Source organism: Mobula hypostoma, chromosome 11, assembly GCF_963921235.1.
Source record: "Mobula hypostoma chromosome 11, sMobHyp1.1, whole genome shotgun sequence".
NCBI lineage: Eukaryota > Metazoa > Chordata > Chondrichthyes > Myliobatiformes > Myliobatidae > Mobula > Mobula hypostoma.
In genome coordinates this window covers 96613996-96635193 of record NC_086107.1, presented here as the reverse complement: position 1 = coordinate 96635193, position 21198 = coordinate 96613996, and the positions used below count along the sequence as shown (strand labels likewise).

Sequence of the window (21198 nt, the reverse complement as noted above, 5' to 3'; positions counted from 1 at the left end):
CTTTGTCAAATTCTTCCTGAACTCCCAGTATAGCAGATCCATCTCACTGCCCTCATCAATGCATTTCCTCTTCATAAAAATTCAATGAAGACAGCCAATCAGGATCTCACCCTAACAAAACAATGCCCTTTCAAGCATAGATTAATCATTTTCCTCAGACTTTTTCCCCTATTGCTCGCATCAACTTTAGCATCATTCACACACACAATCCTACAGTACAAGTTCTGTTTATATTCAGACACAGCAATTATATCAAATTTCCACGGAAGATGTAATAGCATTAAACATTTGACAGGAACGTCTTTTAATAAGAAGATGCCCAGAATGGGCGGTTAGGGTGGCAAAGCAGTCTAAGGTGCCAGAAGCAAGGAATGAAATTCCTTTTGTAGAAACATGGGTGTTCTGGTCTTCCAACAGGAGATATTGGTTCGAATCCCACTCCTGACGCCTACTCATCTTAATACATTTGCAGTTTGGAGAATCACAGTAGAACAGCGGCTAGCATAACGCCATTACAGTGTCCTGACGAAGGGTCTTAGCCCGAAACGTCGACTGTACCTCTTCCTAGAGATGCTACCTGGCCTGCTGCGTTCACTAGCAACTTTGATGTGCAGTGCCAGTGACCCGGGTTCAATTCCGGCTGCTGTCTGAACGTTGTCCCCGTGAGCACATGGCACTGCCATTTCATCCCACAATCCAAAGACATCCAGGTTAGGTTAATTGGTCCCATGAATGGAAGGGCATGTGCTGTATCTCAGAAGAAAAATAAAATACGTCCTTATCTGCCACCCAGCTCCTCTTGCCAGGCCATTTTACTTACCAGAAGTCTTTCTTCAAAGTGGGTAATCTGTCGGTAAGAATTTGTAATGAAAGCATTTCCATGGCGATGCAGCAAGGAACAGAATATTATGATGCCATGAGGCTTTCAAAATTAAAAGTGCACTTGCTATTATGTGAAAGCAGCAAGCATTGACAAACATTGATTGCAAAATAGAGAAAAAAACTGCAGCCACATGCCTGGACACGTCAGGAGTGAGATAGTTAATGGTCTTTCAACGGAACTGAAAGATGACTTCACCTTCTGGAAACTTTTTCACTGCCTTCACCACAACCTCAAGCCACAGCATCCAACATACAGCCCAAGCAAGTCCCGACCACTTCATAGCTCACTTTTATTCTCTTCCCTTGATCCACAAATCGGATCGCCATGTTCCTGGGCCATATCTTCCACAAAGCCAGCATGTCTGTTCAGACATCCAGGTCTTCTGCCCCTTCCGTTGGGGAATCTCCCAGACTGACCTGGTCCAAGTGTAACGGGCCACGATTTCAATGGGTAAAAATAGTAGTGCAGGAAGTTTGAGCAAATATTCATGTATTAAAATTGAGTTAGTTTAAATCTATAGCACTGTGCAAAGGTCTTGGGCACATCTATATAGTAAGGATGCCTAAGATTTTTGCACAGTACTGTAGTAATTTTATGTATTGCACTGTACTGCTGCGACAAAATCAAAATTAATTTCATGACATATGTGAGTGATGATAAACCCGATTCTGACGGGGGTCTCTATTGTGGACTGAGAATGGGAAGGAGGCAGGGAGAGGGGACTCATGGTTGGGAAAAGGGGAAGGGAGACATTCTGTAATGATCAATGAACGATTGTTTGGAATCAAATGACTTGGCCTGGTGTCTCAGGGCTGGTTGTGACACCTCCCCCGACCACCGGCCCCTGGCACTCCTTCTCGACTGTCCCACATCTGTCCCACAATGCTCCACCCTCACCATTCCCAACATCCTTTGCCCCTGCCAAATACACAAACTTGCTCTCCTCTCCACATTGATGAATACAGTACTGAGCAAAAGTCTTAGGCACCCTAGCCGTATATATGTGCCTAAGACTTCTCACAGTACTGTACTTAATTGTCTCTTATTTTAAAAAATATTAATTATTTGCTTTTGAATAGCTTTGAGTTTGTTCGAATCATGAGTGTCGAAGATAGAATTGGTCTTGCCACCACAAACCTGATTCTGCCCAAACTCCTCATTTACATCACCAGGCCCTGCCCACTGTCTTCCTATATCCCCAGCAGATGGCTGCTTGCCTCCCACTCTCACATCATCCTAAAGCACAATGCCAGGCCAACTTGATTCTCTCCCACAGTGCCAGGCTTCCTGATGCCCACTCACCACATAATGATTTTCTGATCACCCCAGGCCAGTCCTTGCCCACACCCTGGCACCTGCCCACCTTCCCAAACTTATCACCCAAATGTTCAGGGGCTGGTGATCTGTCTTTGACCACAACGTAGGTTCTGGTGACCACCTTTGCTGCATGCTACTGTGGTTTCTTCCCCACTGCCCAAACTCCCTGCAGGTTTACACCAATTCAGTACACTCTCTTGGGTTTTATCTCAAAGCTTGTACACCCTTCCTTATGTTGCTGATTGAACACCTCTGGCCAATGTCCCCACCAGGACCGTGGGAGTGTGGTGACTCATTGCAAACAACTCCCTGCAGATCCACTCTTCTCTTATCGTCATTCTAATCTTTTCCATGTAATTCCTATGTCTCTGAGAATTTCTATCAGAATTGCATTTAATGTCATTGGCATACAGTATGTTGTGAAATATGTTGTTTTGCGGCAGCGATACTTTGCGGGAGAGTGGGAGGAGAAGAACCTGTTCCTGAAACATCGACTGTGTGTCTTTAGGCTCCTGCATCTTCTCCCTGGTGCTAGCAATGAGAAGAGGGCATGTCCTGGTGACAGAGGTCCTTAACAGCCTTCTTGAGGTATTGTCTATTGAAGATATCCTCGAAGCTAGGGAGGTTAGCGTCCATGATAGAGCTGGCTGGGTTTACAACTTTCTGCAGCTTTTTCTGATCCTGTGCAGATAGAAAGCTCTCCATGGTACGCCTGTAGAAATTTGCAAGGGCCTTTGGTGTCATACCAAATGTCCTCAAACTCCCAATAAAATACAGCTGCCATCATGCCTTCTTTGTTCTACCCAGGATAGACCTTCAGAGATATTATCACTGAGGAACTTGAAACTGCTCACATTTTCCATTGCTGATCCCTCAGTAAAGGCTGGTGTTCCCCCTACTTCCCCTTCCTGAAGTCCACAATCAATTCCTTGCCCTACTGACATTTTGCAAGGTTGTTGCCATGACGCTGGTCAACCAGCTGATCTACCTCACTCTTGTATGTCACCTCGTCACCGTCTGAAACTCTGCCAACAATAGTTGTGTCACCAGCAGATTTACAGATGGCACTTGAGCTGTGCCTGTCCGCTGTTGTGGGTGTAGAGAGTGTAGAGCATTGGGCTAAGTACATGTTCTTAACGTGCGCAAGTCTCTATTCTCAGCGAGGAGGAGATGCTACTTTGGATTCGCACAGGCTGTGGTCTCTCGGTGAGGAAGTCAAGGATCCAGTTGCAGAGGGAGGCACAGAGGACCAGGTTTTGGACCCAGTGATTAGAACTGAGGGGATGATTGTGTTGAATGCTGAGCTATAATCAATAACCGGCAGCCTGTGGTAAGTATTGCTGTTGTCCAGGTGATCCAAGGCTGTGAGGAGAGCCAGTGAGATTGCAACTGCGGTAGGCAAATTACAGTGGGCCTCACTACCTTGCTGAGGCAAGAGTTGATTCTAGCCAAGGCCAACCTCATCACAGTGGAATAACTGATAAATTTAAGAACATAGATTATTACAGCAGACTGCAGTCCTTCAGCCCATGATGTTGTGCCAACCTTGTAACCTATTCTAAAATCAATCTAACCCTTCCTTCCTACATAACCCTCCATTTTTCTATCATCCACATGTCTATCTAAGAGATTCTTAAAAGTCCCGAATATTCTTGCCTCTACAACCACCTCTGGCTGCATATTCCATGCATCCACCAGTCTCTGTGAAGAAAACTTACCTCTGATATCCCCCCTATTGTTTTCTCACCTTAAAATTATGCCCTCTTATATTAACCCTGGGGGAAAATTCTGTTTGTTCTCTCAATCTATATGCCTTTTACACCTCTATCAAGTCAGCTTAGATCCTCCTTTGCACCAGAGAGAAAAGTCCTATCTCATTCAACCTCATTCATAGGCATCCATTAGTCTCGTGAGACCATGGATTTGCGCCTTGGAAGGTTTCCAGGGCACAGGCCTGGGCAAGGTTGTATGGAAGACCAGCAGTTGCCCATGCTGCAAGTCTCCCCTCTCCACGCCACCAATGTTGTCCAAGGGAAGGGCACTATGGCCAATACAGCTTGGCACCGGTATCGTCGCAGAGCAATGTGTGGTTAAGTGCCTTGCTCAAGGACACAACACGCTGCCTCAGCTGAGGTTCTAACCAGAGTTTTTTTTAAAGAGTTGCTATATTATCTCACCACTCTTGAACTCAGTCCCCTGACCAATGAAAGCTAACATACCCCGCACCTTCTTAACCATCCTATCAACTTGCACTGCAACTCTGAGGGATCTGTGGGCATGCAGCCCAAGATCCCTCTGTTCCTGCACACTGCTAAAAGTCCTTCCATTAACCCTGTATTGCCTTCAAATTTAACCTTCTACTTCTGAATTACTTCATACTACCGCATGTTGAAATCCATCTGCCACTTCTCAGCCCAGCTCTAAATCCTATCAACATCTTGCTGTAACCCTTGACAACTTTCTACACCAGGGGTTTCCAGCTTGGAATCCATGGACCCCTTGCTCCATGGTATGGGTCTATGGTATAAAAAAGGTCGGGAACTCCTGCCCTACACCACTAACCTTTCTTCTTTTAAGTCTGCTTACAGGTCTAGCAATCATAGCTCCAGGACAGGCTCACACCAGACTGTCTACCCTCACTGCACTTTCTCTGTAACTGTAACATTTAATCCTGCACCCCGCCACACAAGAGATTCTGTAGATGAGGGAGGAGAAGGTGGCGGCGCGACACAGCGCACGTAGCCTCTCCGGTGAAATGATATCATATCTGTTAAATAGGGGCCGTGCACAATTCTGATTTGATGGAGACAGCCGTGAGAAGCACGGAGGAACATCTGGAGAAATTTCTGAAATGCCCGGTTCGCTGCCGCTGCTACTGTGTGATCCAGAATCTCCGGAGGGAAGGCCGCAAAATCCCCGGCTTCACCTGCTGCTGGCGACCGGGGCTGGGGTCAAGGCGTTCGGCGGAGATGGTGCTCGGTGCTCGGTGTCAGAGGGCTGGTCGGAGCTCGAAGTTTTCAGACGACTCAGAGTCAGACTGTGGTCGGGTATGGCAGGGAGAGTTTTCTTCCTTCTCTCGTCTGCATGAGATGTGGAACTTTCAAGAGACTTTGAACTTCTTACCGTGCTCACGGTCTCTTCATCAAGTTACGGTATTGCTTGCACTGTTGTGACTGTATGTTATAATTATGTGGTTTTTGTCAGTTTTTCAGTCTTGGCCTGTCCTGTGTTTCTGCGATATCACACCAGAGGAATATTGTATCATTTCTTAAAGCATGCATTACTAAATGACAATAAAAGAGGGCTGCGTGTCCTCATAATCTAAAAAAATCTAAAAAAAAATCCAGACTAACACAGAAAATGCTGGAAGAACTTTATCAGAATCTCGGCCCAAAATGTAAATGCTTATTCCTCTCCTTAGCTACAACCTGACCTCCAGTATTTTGTGTGAACTATTCTGCACTCTGTTATTGTTTAACCCAATACTACCAAAATGCACTGTTGTACTGAACTTGTGCAACTTTTGTTCTGTGCCTCGGTACCAGTGTCAGTAGTAAACCAACTTACCCTCCCTCAGCTTGCACACCCAGCTGATAACAAGACAGCTGGAATGGAAAGACCCCTTTGATCAGTTTCTGTAATTCCTAAACATCGTCAACTACTATAGGCTATCAGACGTCAACCCAAAGCATTTACAATTCCTCCCACCAGTGCTGCTTGACCACAGAGCCTCTGGACCCACTTTTTGTTTCTTTGCTTGTCTCAGTCTCACTCCCATTTACTTTCATTGTCATCTACTATATCTCTTGCTTTCCAAACTCACAGAGAATTCTTCTCATTGCTTCCATCAGGGAGGAGGTACAGGAGCCTGAAGACACGCACACTCAATGTCTTAGGTCCCGCTTCTTCCCCTCCTCCATCAGATTCCAAAACGGACAATGAACCAGCCCATGAACACACTATTTATTTAATTTAATTTGTTAATTTGCATTTAATATTGCAAATTATCATTTTTTATGTGTTGCTTTGTACTGCTGCCACAAACCAGCACATTTCACAACATACGTCGGTGATAATTAACCTGATTTTGATTCCACACTTCCACCCTTTCCCTGCCGGTCTTGTCTGAAACCTGTACCGGTGATTCCTTCCCTTTCTCAATGACCATTGATCCAAAATGTTTCCCTCTTTACAAATGCCCCTGATCTGCTGAGTAGTTTCTCCCATTACGTCTTGGGCAGGCTGTGGAGATCTTTTATAGGTCGACTATATCTTTCAACCTGAAACACAAGACTCTATCAACATCTCAAGATGCTTGGGGGGACTCAGCAGGTCAGGCAGCAGCTCTGATGGGGATGAGACGGTCAACATTTTGGGCCAAGTCAGCCCTTGGTGCACAAGTGCCAAAGAGTGACACTGAATCCTCCAACACCAAGAGGAGTTCTTGTAATCCTCCCTTCTGAACATTCACAGGATGCCAAAGGTTTCATCTAGGCGCTGTCTTAAGACAGCGTTGGAGTCCGCACAGAAGAAACAATCTACTTTGATAGGACAATCAGGAAAACGGAATATCAATTAATCTGTGTGAAACTATTAAACGTGCTCAAAGAGATATATATGTCCTTTTATGAAAAACACAGACAGATACAGCAAACGGTTATAGAAACAAATAGGTTGGTAACACAGACAAAATGCTGGAGGATCTCAGCAGGTCAGGCAGCATCTATGGAGAAGAATAAACAGTCGATGTTTCCAGCTGAGACCCTTCTTCAAGACTGAGAAGGATGTGGGAAGATGCCTGAATGATGTAGGTGAGAAGGGACTGTATTAAGGGGGAGGGGTGTAGAATGGAATTGAGATATGAGGTCACGAGTTCAGTACAGCAGGAACCGGACAGTCCAGTCTGTGGATCTGGGTAGGAGGTACAAGTGAGGAGTGCGGGGTAAGGGAACTATAAGCTTGTTGGCAGTGGTTGGGAGTTTTCCCGTCTAGATGAGGTCAGTGATGGTGTCGGAGACAGTTTTCTGATGGTGTGGAGTGAGGTTCTCCTTGAGGAGTAGGAATGAGGAGGTGTCTGAGTGTTATCATCTAGCTTCAGCAAGGTAGATGGTAGTCATTATTGGAATACAAAAGGAAAAGTTTTCGTACAGTTGGTCAGATCAATGGTGAGACAATATCTGGGCTATCACATACAGTCTTCGTGAAATTTAAGAGAAAATATAATTCCCGTGGAGGTGACATGAGACTGACATGAGAAGGTAGTTTTCCCTTTGGCAAATTATGAACTTTTGGACTTCTCAGAGGGATGTGGAGGATGAATCTTTTGTATATTCAACAGTGCTCTCAACATTACAGGAGCAGCTGTTTCCCCTCCACCAACAGATTTCTGATGGACAATAAACCAATGAACATTTCCTTGGTAACTTTTCCCTTTCTTTTTGCACTACTAATTTATTTATATTTATTTCTTATTGTGGTTTATAGCTTTATTACTCTGAATTGCGGTGTCCTGCTGCTGCAAAACAACAAATTTCACCACAATACGCCAGTGATATTAAACTTGATTCTGATGCCAACTTAAACTTTCAGACTTTCACGGAATAAAGATAACCAGGACAACTTAGAAAAGAGGTGAGGCTAAAACCTGAGTGAAGTAGCAGGTTACAGGGGCCAAATGGTCCAGCCCTGCTCCTATTTCCTACATCCTTATCTGTAAGTTGGGAGTTGCCAATAGACAAGTGTTATTCTTCTTAAAGCAAAGAAAATTAAAAATGAGACCAGGTCAAAATGCTCAAAACCAAATAGACAAATTAACATGGAATTTATGTTTTGCTTTCACAGATGGAGGCCATTCAGCCCATTGTGTCTACAATAGCTGCCAGTAGAGGGAAATCCCCTTAGTCCCAGCAAAACTCTTTTTATTCCTTTGTATTATTCCAACTTTTTCTCTCTCGCATCAACTCCCTTTTCAATTTTTGTTTTGCCATTAACCCACGCCTATGGGAAATTTACTGCAGCCAATTAACCATCCAGCACTTCTGTTCACAAGTAGGAGGAAACCCATGAATGATGGATAGAACGTGCAAACTCCACACTGACAGAGGCCACGATTAAAACCCCAGTCACTGGAGCTGCCTGGCAGCAGCACTATCCACTATGCCATTGCGCCACCCAGTGGCGGGAGGATAGATATTGGTGAGCACACTGAGCAAAAGTGATGGAAAAGTGTAAAGTTATGGAAAAATTGCCTGAGACTCTAATAATACATTTGTTGACACAAATCTAGCAAGAAAGAAAGTAGGATTTATTTTCACTAAAGAGTCCGAGGGAATTTCCCAAGTTAAAAAATTGCACTTGGTGAAAAATAGAAAATGTCACTAATTAAAGGGGGATTTTCTAATGGTCACTAGGAGTGGAAAAAGAAACTAGTTCCCTGTCCCAAACAATTTTTTTCCTCCTCCGTCTCTTCCCATTCACTTAAGAATTCCCCTGCCTTCCTAGATTGCATTCATGTTAGTGATGTTGGGTATTTTTGGCTGAAGATTTTAGGGAAGGGTGTATCAGCATCGTGCCTTTGAAGTTTGGAGTTATAAGGTCCTTCAGCACATCGGTTGATTGATCCAAAAACAGGTTTAATCCCCACGTATGGTTCCACCTGACAAGTTTTTTGAATGCCAAGACCCTCTTCTATGGTCTATTTTTGTCATTAAAGCATAGTGGTTAGCACAACACTTCACTGTGTAGGTGACCCGAGTTCAACTCCCGTCACTGCCTCTAAGGAGTTTGTGTGTTCTCCCCGTGACCTTGCGGATTTTCCTCCCACAGTCCAAGGACATTCCGGTTGATGGGCTAATTGGTCATTGTAAATTGTCCCATGATTAGGATAGGATTAAAACAGGGGATTGCTGGGCAGCATGGCTGGAAGGGCCAAAACAGCCTATACTGCATGGTATCTCGATAAAATTAAAAATAAGTATTTAAAAATCATACTAATTGGGAATCGGTTGATTATTACCACATATACTGAGATACTGATTGTTCAATCGTAAGTATATTGAAGCAGTACAAAATGAAAAGAAACAGTGCAGAATATAGTCGCACAGATACAGAGGACACGCAGTGTAGGCAGAGTACAAGGACCATCATGAGGTAGAATAAGAGACAAGGAGTTCATCTTTATCATACAAATGGTAGGTTCAATAGTCTGATTACAGCAGATTAGAAACTGTTTTGTCATACGTGCTTTCAGGCTTTTGTATCTTCTGCCTGATGGAAGACAGGAGAAGAGAGAATGTCTAGGGTGGGAGGGGACTTTGATTATGTTTGCTGCTTTCCCGATAAGGCGTGAAATGCAGACAGAGTCGATGAAGGGAAGGTTGGTTTTCACAGACACAAAAGATTCTACAGATGCTGGAAACCTTGAGCCAGACATCCCAACCTGCAAAAACTCATTTCAGGGAGGTAGCACCCCCGCCCCCCGCAACCCCACATCCCCACCACACCAGTCGACCTCCAAGGGTGTATGTAATACTTTGCTTAGTGATTTTGTCTAATCTGTAAACCAAGCTGGGTATATGCAGAAAATATGACATCAAAATATGTACTTATATTATATTATATTATTATGTTTATTCTATTACAACTTTAAGCAAGTCTACAGGGAGTTTGGCCTCATCATGTAAGACATCAATAGCTCCTCAGCAGCTAGCCAGCTAGTTTAAATAACGTTAGCTCTGCTAATGAACGAATGACACCTGTTAAACTCACCTCAAAATGTCTTTTACATTTTAACTCACCATGGGCAATAGAAAAGTCACTGTTGCAAACAGTGCAGCGAGCAACACTGTCATTATTTTGAGGTTGACTGTAAAGCCCGCCCACAGAGAAAACTGATACGTCTACTTAGCACAGAAGAGAGACCAATCAGGATGCTCCCTCTCACTCTCCCTCTCCTTCTCCCGCTCCTGCACTCCTGCTCACGCGCTCCAGATCCCTCTCGCTCTCAAAAAAATCAATTTCCGGGATATTGTATATAATTTCCGGTCATCAGGGAGTCGCTATCAATATGCGGGAGGCTCCCAGAATTTCCAGGAGAGGTGGGATGTCTGTTGAGCAGCAAATGCAAAATGTTGGAGGAACTCAGCAAAGCAGGCAGCATCTACGGAGGGGAGGCAGGAGCAAGGAAAGTCCCAGTGTCTGAAGCACCTGGCCGAATTTGAAAGGTTGGGTTTGGGCTGAATTGTGGTGGGGGAGGTCCAGGCCCCAGGGCTGTCCAAGGGTGAAGAACGGCCCGATATTGGGACAATTTAAGCACTGGGCTGGGTTGAAAAGGTCAGGGTGTTGGGATGGGCCGTTTCTGTCTCGTTCTGCCCGCTGCTCGGCGAAGCTTACTCAGCTCTGCGCGGAACTGAGGCTGCGGCCTACTCTGACTACAGTGACGCCTGGCTTTAGAATATAGAACATAGAATAGTACAGCACAGTACAGGCCCTTCGGCCCACAATGTTGTGCCGACCCTCCAACCCTCCCATACAAGCCTCCACCTTAAATTCCTCCATATACCTGTCTAGTAGTCTCTTAAACTTCACTAGTGTATCTGCCTCCACCACGGACTCAGGCAGTGCATTCCACGCACCGACCACTCTCTGAGTAAAGAACCTTCCTCTAGTATCCCCCTTTAACTTCCCACCCCTTACCTTAAAGCCATGTCCTCTTGTATTGAGCAGTGGTGCCCTGGGGAAGAGGTGCTGGCTATCCACTCTATCTATTCCTCTTATTATCTTGTACACCTCTATCATGTCTCCTCTCATCCTCCTTCTCGCCAAAGAGTAAAGCCCTAGCTCCCTTAATCTCTGATCATAATGCATACTCTCTAAACCAGGCAGCATCCTGGTAAATCTCCTCTGTACCCTTTCCAATGCTTCCTCATCCTTCCTATAGTGAGGCAACCAGAACTGGACACAGTACTCCAAGTGTGGCCTAACCAGAGTTTTATAGAGCTGCATCATTACATCACGACTCTTAAACTCTATCCCTCGACTTATGAAAGCTAAAACCCCATAAGCTTTCTTAACTACCCTATCCACCTGTGAGGCAACTTTCAGGGATCTGTGGACATGTACCCCCAGATCCCTCTGCTCCTCCACACTACCAAGTATCCTGCCATTTACTTTGTACTCTGCCTTGGAGTTTGTCCTTCCAAAGTGTACCACCTCACACTTCTCCGGGTTGAACTCCATCTGCCACTTCACAGCCCACTTCTGCATCCTATCAATGTCTCTCTGCAATCTTTGACAATCCTCTACACTATCACCAACCTTTGTGTCATCTGCAAACTTGCCAACCCACCCTTCCAACCCCACATCCAGGTCGTTAATAAAAATCACGAAAAGTAGAGGTCCCATAACAGATCCTTGTGGGACACCACTAGTCACAATCCTCCAATCTGAATGCACTCCCTCCACCATGACCCCCAGCTTTCTGCAGGCAAGCCAATTCTGAATCCACCTGGCCAAACCTCCCTGGATCCCATGCCTTCTGACTTTCTGAATAAGTCTACCCTGTGGAACCTTGCGTCTGCGGTCCTGTCACATTCCCTCAGCCCTATGATGAACTGAGGCTGCGGTCTACTCTGACTACAGTGATGTCTGGCTTTGCATTTGCGGTCCCGTGACATTCCCTTGGCCCTATGATGAATTGGGACGTGGCCTACTCCAACTGCAGTGATGCCTGGCTTCACATCCTTTGTAAAACTCCAGCTCTGAATGCTTTCGGCTTACTTTTATTGTTTGCACAATTTGTTTATATCTCTCTCTCTGCACATGGGATGTTTTGATTTTTTTTTAATGGGTTCCTTTAGAGTTTGTTTTTTGGCCGCCTGTAAGAAGAGGAATACTTTGATAATAAATGTACTTTGAACTTTGAAAAGTTTTGGTTTTCATGTTTGACTGGGCTATGTAAACAGTGAGAAACTGCAGAGCTCTGAGATGCAGAGTGTGTGAAAGGGTCTGATTCACAAAAGGCTGTTGGATAGATACAGCCAGCAATTAGGCAGACTAACAGAGTGCTCTGCTTATTGGGAGAGGAGCTGAACATTTGAATAGGGAGGTTACGCTCCAGTTAATCAGGATGCTGGCGAGAGCACATCCAGATGAGAATTTTCAGCGCTACTTTCCCTACTTAAAGATGTAAACGTTAGAAGAAATTCAGAGAGTATTTAGCACATTGTGGCTGGAATTGTTTTGAAGTAAGATTGGACAGGCAGGGCATGTAATTATCACTGATCTTGATAGTGAATGCAGAGAAGATGTTTCCTCTCTTGGGAGAATCTACAGCTAGGTTAAGAAAGATTTGGTGATTTCCACCCCCCACCCACCCACACCACCCTGAACTGGTCATGAGTACATCAAACTTTTTTTTGTTTGTGAAGAGTGCTGGACATGGAATCTTTAAATATTCTTAAGTCAGAGTTAAATACATTTTGATAAACATAGGTCACCATGGATCGATGGGAACACAGAGATGTCACGGTTGGATCAGCTATGGTCTCGCTGAATGTAGAGCAAGCTAAGAGACCAGGTAGCCTACTGTTCCTAATTCCCATGCTTGTATGTTTAAACCCTAACCACAAGTGACTGTGTTATCTCGCACAGTGCTGAGTCGTAGGGTGACTGTTTCATGGCACAGTGCTGAGTCATAGGTGAGTGTTCCCTGATACAGTGCCGACTCATAAAGTCTAGGGAACTTCCAAGCCTATGTTTAGTTAACTGCCTGACCTGCGGAGTACTTCAACATTTTCCCTTTTCTGTGCATGACACCTTGGTGTATTCCCCTACCCCCTGTAATTTATCACTATGCATTTGGCAACCAACTCATATTCTTATAAATGCATTTTAATGGAAATTGTGTAGTCAAGGGAGACAAAATATTACATAATAATTATGCTATAGAACCACACTCTTCAAGCCCAACTGGTAAGATTCTGCTGTTTGCAGGACAGGTAGGAGGTACTAGAGTGGACTCCCCTCTATGAAATTAATCAGTCAGGCATCAAACTAAGTCAAAGTACGAAAGACTTCCAAACTCTTCAGCCAATCAAGTGATCTATGTGTCCAATTATTTCTCTCACATTCACCTTTCTTCCTTTGAATGCTATTCATCTCATCTATTGTATGTGGATTCCAGATTCCAACCTCTCTCAGAGTAAAAGGTTTCTACAAATGTACTGTGGAGAGCATTCTGACTGGCTGCATCACCAACCGGTATGGAGGGGGGGCACAGGATCGAAGTAAGCTGCAGAGAGTTGTAAGCTTAGTCAGCTCTGTCATGAGTATCTGTAGTATCCAGGATCTTCAAGGAGCAATGCCTCAAAAAGATGGCATCCATCATTAAGGACCCTTATCACCCAGGTCACGCCTTGTTCTCCTTGCTACCACCAGAAAGTGTGAAGACACACATTCAACGATTCAGGGACAGCTTCTTCCCCTGTCATCCAATTTCTGAATGGACATGAACTCGACCTCCCTGCTTTTTTATTTCTATTTTTGCACTACTCACTTAATTTAACTGTTTAATATACATATACACATAAACACACTTACCATAACTCAGTTTTTTCCTCTATTATTATGTATTGCATTACACTGCTATTGCAAAGTCAACAAATTTCATGTCACATGCTGGTGACATTAAACCAGTTCTGGAAGCATTTAAATTCTCTGTTGGAGTTATAAATAATTTTCATATAGCTACAATCTTCTGTTTTTACTTTAAAGAAAAAGTCTTTTTTGTTCTAATTATGTTTTTTTTTGTAAAAAATTGTATTACTTTATGTTTAATGTATGCTTATCCTGAGAATGCTACATTTCTGATGCTATGTTCCTGTGATGTTGCTGCAAGGTCTTCATTATACTTGTCTATACATGCACTTATCTAAACTTGACTTTTAACTTTATTATGTAACAGAAGTATGAGCAAGATATTTAGATTAGTAAAATTTAATAATAGCTAATGAGGAATCTTCAAATATTGGCATCCTGAATTATAAACGAAAAAGACTGGAAATGAAAAGTAGCTGTTTCTTTAGCAAAGGAGTGATTGGACACACTGACTACCCAGGACTACCCAGAGTCAGCGTCCGAGAAATGGCCCTTCCTAACACCATCACTCAAGTGATTTGGGAATCCCAATTTGGTTTTGGCTGGTCTTTATCTTTCAGAATTAGAATCAGGTTTAATATCACCAGCATACATTGTGAAACTTGCTCTCTTTGTGTGCAATGTAATACATAAATACAAGAAAAAAAACTGAATTACTGCACAATGTTTGTACATATATTAAATAGTTAAGTTAAAATGGATAGTGCATACACAAATAAAAAAAGTGAGGTAGTGTTCACGGGTTCATTGGCCATTCAGAAATCGGATGGCAGAGGGGAAAAAGCTGTTCCTGAATCACTGAGTGTGCCTTCAGGCTTCTGTACCTCCTTCCTGATGGTAACAATGAGCAGAGGGCATGTCCTGGGTGGTGGGAGTCCTTAATGATGGATGCTGCCTTCCTGAGGCACCATTCCTTGAAGATAATAAGAACATAAGAAGTATGAGCGGGAGTAGGCCATCCGGCCCATCCAGCCTGCCCTGCCATTCAATAAGATCATGGCTGATCTGTCCATTAACTCAGCTCCATCTACCTGCCTTTTCCCCATAACCTTTAATTCCCTTACTACGTAAAAAAAATTATATAGCTGTTTCTTAAATATATTTAGTGAGGAAGCCTCAACTGCTTCCCTGGGCAGAGAATTCCACAGATTCACCTCATCTCTGTCCTAAATCTTCTCCCCTGAATCTTGAGGCAATGTCCCCTAGTTCTAGTCTCACCTACCAATGGAAACAGCTTTCCTACTTCTATCTTGTCCCGTTTGGTGGCGCAATAAAATCAGCACCGGACTCCGGAGCGAAGGTTCCCGAGATCGAATCCAAGTCGGGTTGAGTGTCGAGCTAGCAACTCGACCTTGTAAAAACAAGAATAGCTTGCTACAGAAATACCGTCAAAAAGACGGTGCCCCGATAACTCCACTGCCGAGTTAAGGGCTATTCTTCTTCTTCTTCTATCTTATCTATCCCTTCCAAAATTTTGTATGTTTCTATAAGATCCCCTCTCATTCTTCTGAACTCCAGAGAGTATAGTCCCAGGCGACCCAATCTCTCCTCATAGGTTAACCCCTTTTTGATGTTTTGGATACTATCAAGGCTGGTACTCATGATGAAGCTGACTAATTTTACAAGTTTCTGCAACTTACTTCGATCCTGTGCAGCAGCCTCATCCCATTGTACATTCTCAGTACTGTCCGCTTCCTTCCTAACTAACATCATTGATTTTTGTAACTTCAGCATTGTTCCATGGCTGACTGTTTGTCTCTCTACCCACCACCTTGCCTACAAAACTGACATGACCCTCAACCACCCTTTCCCTTATTAATCTCAGACAGGCCTTGTTTTGTTTGTCTAAGTTTACAATTTAGCTTATTTGACTTCCAGTCCCAATCAGCACACTACTTGGGTTAATTTTTGAAAATGACATTTCATTCCTGAACTCTTTGTGCTAATGCTTCAAACAATGAGAATTGAGTGCAATTAGTCTCCCGACCTTTCCTGAGAATTCTGGAGTTTTCTCCATTTTTCAATATCAGTCATTTCCCTTTTGTACTTAACAACTGAATTTGGTCCCATTCCACTAAAGTTGCAGGCCAAAACAACTCACCGCACAACATAACTGCCTCAGGGCCTTTCCTCTATCTGATACATGTTGTGTCATATTGGAAATGTAAATGCATTCTATGTTACTGTTTGACAAACTTATTGACAGATCAGTCAGCAAAAGGGAATTTCAACCACTTAACATACACTTTGTTAGGTATATCTGTACACCTACTCGTTCATGCAACTCAGTGCATAAAAAGCACGCAGACCTGGTCAAGAGGTTCAGTTGTTACCCAGACCAAACATCAGAATGGGGAAGAAATTTGATCTAAGTGACTTTGACTGTGGAATAGTTGTTGGCACCAGACCGGGGTGGTTTGAGTATCTTAGAAACTGCTGATCTCCGAGGACTTTCATGCACAACTGTCTCTAGACTCAGAGGATAGAGTACAAAAAAAAAACAAAACAGCGTCCAGTGAGTGGCAGTTCTGCAGATGAAAGTGCCTTATTAATGAGAGAGGTCAGAAGAGAATGGCCAGACTGGTTCAAGCTGATAGGAAGGTGACATGTTACAATAGTGATGTGCATAAGACCACCTCTGATAGCACAACCCATTAACCCTCGAAGTGGGTGGGCTACAGCAGCAGAAGACCATGAACATACACCCTGTGGCCACTTTATCAGGTTGAAGAGGTAGCTAATAAAAGTGTCCACTGAGTATAAACTGAAAAGGGTGGACCACTTCGGACTGAGATGAGGAAGAACCTCTTCACGTTGAGATTGGTGAATCTTTGAAGTTTGCTCGCTCAGGAGGCTGTGGGAGCTCAGTCACTGAGTTCATTCCAAACGGAGGTGGATAAATTTCTGTACATTAAGGGATTGAAGGGATATGGGCGTCATGCAGGAAAATGGTGCTGAGATGGAGGATCAGCCATGTTTTTAATTAATTGCAGAGCAGACTCAAAAAGCTAGACGGTCTCCTTCAGCTCTATTTCCTTATGACCTTTCTATCCATTTGCCTTTTATTTCCTCACACAATTATAGAATGGTTACAGCACAAGACACCGAGTCGAGGCTGGTTCTTTGTGGAAGCAATCTCATTTGTTCCCCAACTCTCTCCCTATAACTTTCCAGATTCAGTCCTTCCAGACATTATTCAGCTCCCATTTGAAAACACAGTCCATCTCCTGTGCAGTTCTCCCAAGACCCTAGACATTCACTGTGTGATGAAGGCTTCTCCTTATGCAAGTTTTGGTCCTTTTCTATTCACTCTCATTCCATGTCCCACTGATTTTCAATATTGCTGCCAATTTCTTCCTTACTTCTCTATCTATACCCTCTGTGGTTTTAAATAAGATCTCTTTGCCTCTAGTCCAAAGAGAACAATCCCATTTCCACTACCTATTCACGCATTTAGACTCATTTTGGCGTACCTTGAGGTTCATGTTGCACATGTTCCTGGATTCTGGTCTCCCTTTCTTTTTGCTGTATTTGAGCAGCTTGAGAATCATGTATACCACCTCAGCATCATCCTCTCTGCGACTTCATCAAAAATTCTCATCGTTAGCTTGAGGTATTGGCATTGCAGGCTGGGCTGATATCTCATCCCTTGCTCAGTCATTTCAAGAGGTAAATATTCAACCACACGTCTGTGTGTCTGAGTTACAAGAAACCAGACCACCTAAAGACCAACTTCGGTCCTTACCAAACATTACTGAACTTATTGGCTTTTTAAACAGCACTTCATAGTTTTGTCTCAAGGTAAATATTCTCAGACACTCATCCACAACTGAACTATGCATTCTGTTGATACCTGTGTTCAACTCAAGCAAATCTTTGCAGATTTTTAAATTTAGAGATACAGGGTGGAATACGGCCAGCAATTGCCTAGCCAAATCATGGGACAATTTACAATGACCAATTAGCTTACCAGCTGGTAGGTCTTTGGACTGTGGGAGGAAACCAGAGAAAACCCACCCCATCACAGGGAGAAGGAACAAACTTCTTACGGTCACAGGGAGAACTAACAAACTCCTTACAGACAGCAGCATGTTGCTGAGAGTAAAGAGTCATGCTAACCACTACACTACCTTGCCACCCAGATGTCTTTCTATAAAATTACCAACCCAAGTGCAAAATTTCAAGGAATGGCTGACACATAGCCAAGAAAACAATGGGTTCAGAAGAAGGGAATCACTTGTCCCCACAACCTCTACAATCTCTCTATCGGGACAGTTCTGCCTCATCAATATCGCATAGTACCAGATAAACGACTCAGCTGATCAACCAATAAATTGTAAATTAAAAGCGAGGAAATGTTAAAGACGTTCACACACTGAAAATATAAGCAGCCTTTGTACAAAGTGTACAGGTGATGCTTCTGAGGGTTTAGCGGCTCGCAGTGGAGCGCTGTACAACCAGGTACAGTTCCCTCTCCGCGGCTTGTCCCTTGTGCAATTGAATGCTTCAAGGTCCCTGAGCAAAGGACGCTGACCATTCTAGGTGAACGAAGGAGGTTCCGCGCTACCAGCCCTGGTGTCAGCGGGGACTCCAACCAGCCGGTCGTCGTCCACCTTTGCGTTGAGACCCCGGCTCCCGTGCAGTCGGGCCATGCAACGAACTCGGAAATGTTTCTCTTCACTCACCTCCCTCTCCGTTTTACTTTAGCCTTCGGGTAAACCGCGGGGATTTAAAATTCCCGTCCGTAGCCAATACTCACAGCAGATCAGACCGTGCATACATACCTTACTGCTCGCCTGACCCCCGGATCCATCGGCGCGGACGACGTCCAGTACGATTTCAGTGCAGAATCACGATTATTTTTAAGTTAGACTTCTGAATCAGATGGAAAAGAAAAGGATTATATGTTTATATCTTTGTACTTGGATCGTTAGTTGCACTCTTGGGTCTGACGACCGAAACTGATCCTCCTGGAGTGAAATTGCCAATCGAAAGTATTGAGAAATTTTCAAAACTTTCTTCAGGCGGAACACTGTAAGAAATACAGGCACGGCCGCAAAACTTCTGACACGTACTTCGGATTTTTTTTCATTTCTTCTTTTCCTGCGGCCGCTCGCTCGGCTGCAACGGCCAACTCCCCGCCGCGGGTCCACCGAGCCAAATGCGCGCCTGTCTTCCCGGGGGGGGAAAGGCGCCACGTGAGGAGGAGGAGGAGGTGGAGGAAAATGCCAACAGCGTGACATTTAAAACTGGATGATAATGAGAGATAATATCTCACCTGTCTTCCGGGTAAGAATACAAAATACCGCAGGACGGGCAAACCCCTGGATGGCGTGTCAGAGGATTCACCTTTCAAAAAGAACAGAGTGGGAGAGGAGAACTGGCACGGAGAGGTCTCGTTTCAGCTACCCTTCAAACTCGCTAGACTTAGATCAAACCAAGCAGTTAAGCGTAAAATCTACTTTCGACAACGTCAAAATGAAAATGTATAAAACAATTTTTTTTTAATTCATTGCTTGCAACGGACAAGTTTTTCTGGGCTCTGGGTATCTCTGCCACACAAGGTGGAGAACGAAAATTTGGAGTGGTATTGGGAACTGGGAGCGCAGCGTTAGCAGAAGCGAGTGTACTAGTTCATAAAGACTGTCGCCCTCTCTCCCTGTGTTTCGCGTCTTGGATTCATCACTTACCTGACAGCCCAGGGATCCAAGACAAGTTGGCAAACTGAACTAAGTTGGGCTGGTGGAGGGTTGTTTTTGTGATTGGAAATCTGGGAGCTACACAGGACTTTGTCAAACAATGTCCCTGTAAATGTGGGAGAGACACTGAAGGGCCACTTTATTACGAACCTCCTGTGGCCACTGAAGGCACGTTCGTGGTCTTCTGCAGCTGGAGCCCATCCACTGCAAGTTCTGAAGTGCTGTGCATTCAGAGATGCTCTTCTGCACAGCACTCTTGTAACGTCTGGGTTTTTTTTTGAGTTGCTGTCGCCTTCCTGTCAGCTTGAACCCGTCTGATTATTCCTATCTGACTGTTCTCATTATTATTATTATTAAGGCATCCGTTAGTCTTGCGAGACCATGGATCTGCGCCTAGAAAGTCTTCACTCTCCAGGGCGCAGGCCTGGGCAAGGTTTTTACGGAAGACCGGCAGTTGCCCATGCTGCAAGTCTCCCCTCTCCACGACACCGATGTTGTCCAAGGGAAGGGCATTAGGACCCATACAGCTTGGCACCAGTGTCGTCGCAGAGCAATGTGTGATTAAGTGCCTTGCTCAAGGACACAACACATTACCTCGGCTGAGGCTCGAGCTCACGACCTTCAGATCGCTAGTCCAATGCCTTAACCACTTGGTCATGTGTTCACACGTGCTCTCATTAACAAAGCATTCTTGCCCACAGAACTGCTGTTCACTGGATTTCCCTTTCTGTTTTTCCCCACAAACTGTAAATTCTACAGACTGCGGTGTATGTAAATCCCAGGAGATCCCGGGATTTCAGAAATACTCAAACCACCTCATCTGGCACCACCAATCATTCCACCCACGGTCAAAGTCACTTGGACTAAAGTTCTTCCTCATTTTAATGTTTGGTCTGAGCAACAACTGAACCTCTTGACCATGTCTGTGTGTTTTATGCATTGAGTTGCTGCCACATGATTGGCTGATTAGATATTTGCATTAACGAGCAGGTGTACTGGTGGAAGCTGAGTGGATAATTAGTAAGTTTGCAGATGAGGCTGGGAGGGGCAGCCAAAAAGAGGCATGATCTTCTCAGATTCTGCCTCGCGACTGCAGAATTTGGAAACAAAGCACTCAAGGACACCTGATCTGTTGATGGAAGTGTGCGTACTGCAATTTATATGTTCTGGAGACTGCAGGAATACATGTACATTTTTGTTGGGTATCAGCACAAGTGGGTGTATCAGGTAATGAAAGGGCAGCTGTTATGGCAAAGAAGCACTTACTAAGACAGAAGTAGACATTATAGACAATATAGGAAAGTCAAATTTTGTATTAGGTTGGCAGGGATTAGAAAATGGCAGAATTTGTGGGAGAGGAGTGAAACAGGGAGGCGGTATTATAATTTGGTTCCATCAGATCAGGGGAGGCACCTTTTGGGAAGGAATAGGAGGGAGGATGTGTGGTTGGCAAGACTGAGGTTAGGATACACAGGGTTTGCACTCTACTTTGGCACTTGTTGGTAAACATGGGAACAGGAGGTGTGACTTTTGTAAGGTACTGGAGACAGTGGAACACATGATCATGGTGTGCCACAGATAGTAATTGGAATGTAGGAAGGTGCTTAGGTGATTATTGGGTAGATCTGGGGTGCCTAGGTTGCA

At 44.3% G+C, this 21198-nt stretch overlaps 1 protein-coding gene across 5 annotated transcripts in view; it reads right to left on the bottom strand.

The window, feature by feature from the left end:
- Window positions 1–19639, bottom strand: part of LOC134354365 (ICOS ligand-like) — a 64437-nt gene extending 44798 nt beyond the window's left edge. For 4 of the 5 annotated variants that reach the window (XM_063063322.1, XM_063063323.1, XM_063063319.1 and 1 more), the window contains exons 1-2: window positions 18931–19052; window positions 18640–18730 (exon numbers count right to left, since the gene is read on the bottom strand). In XM_063063322.1, the coding sequence (XP_062919392.1) occupies window positions 18640–18668 (29 nt within the window). In that variant the 5' untranslated portion in view covers window positions 18669–18730; window positions 18931–19052. Of the gene's footprint in view, window positions 1–18639; window positions 18731–18930; window positions 19053–19545 lie in introns of those variants that run through there. The other variant, XM_063063320.1, reaches the window with a different exon arrangement.
- Between the last annotated feature and the right edge of the window lie 1559 nt (window positions 19640–21198).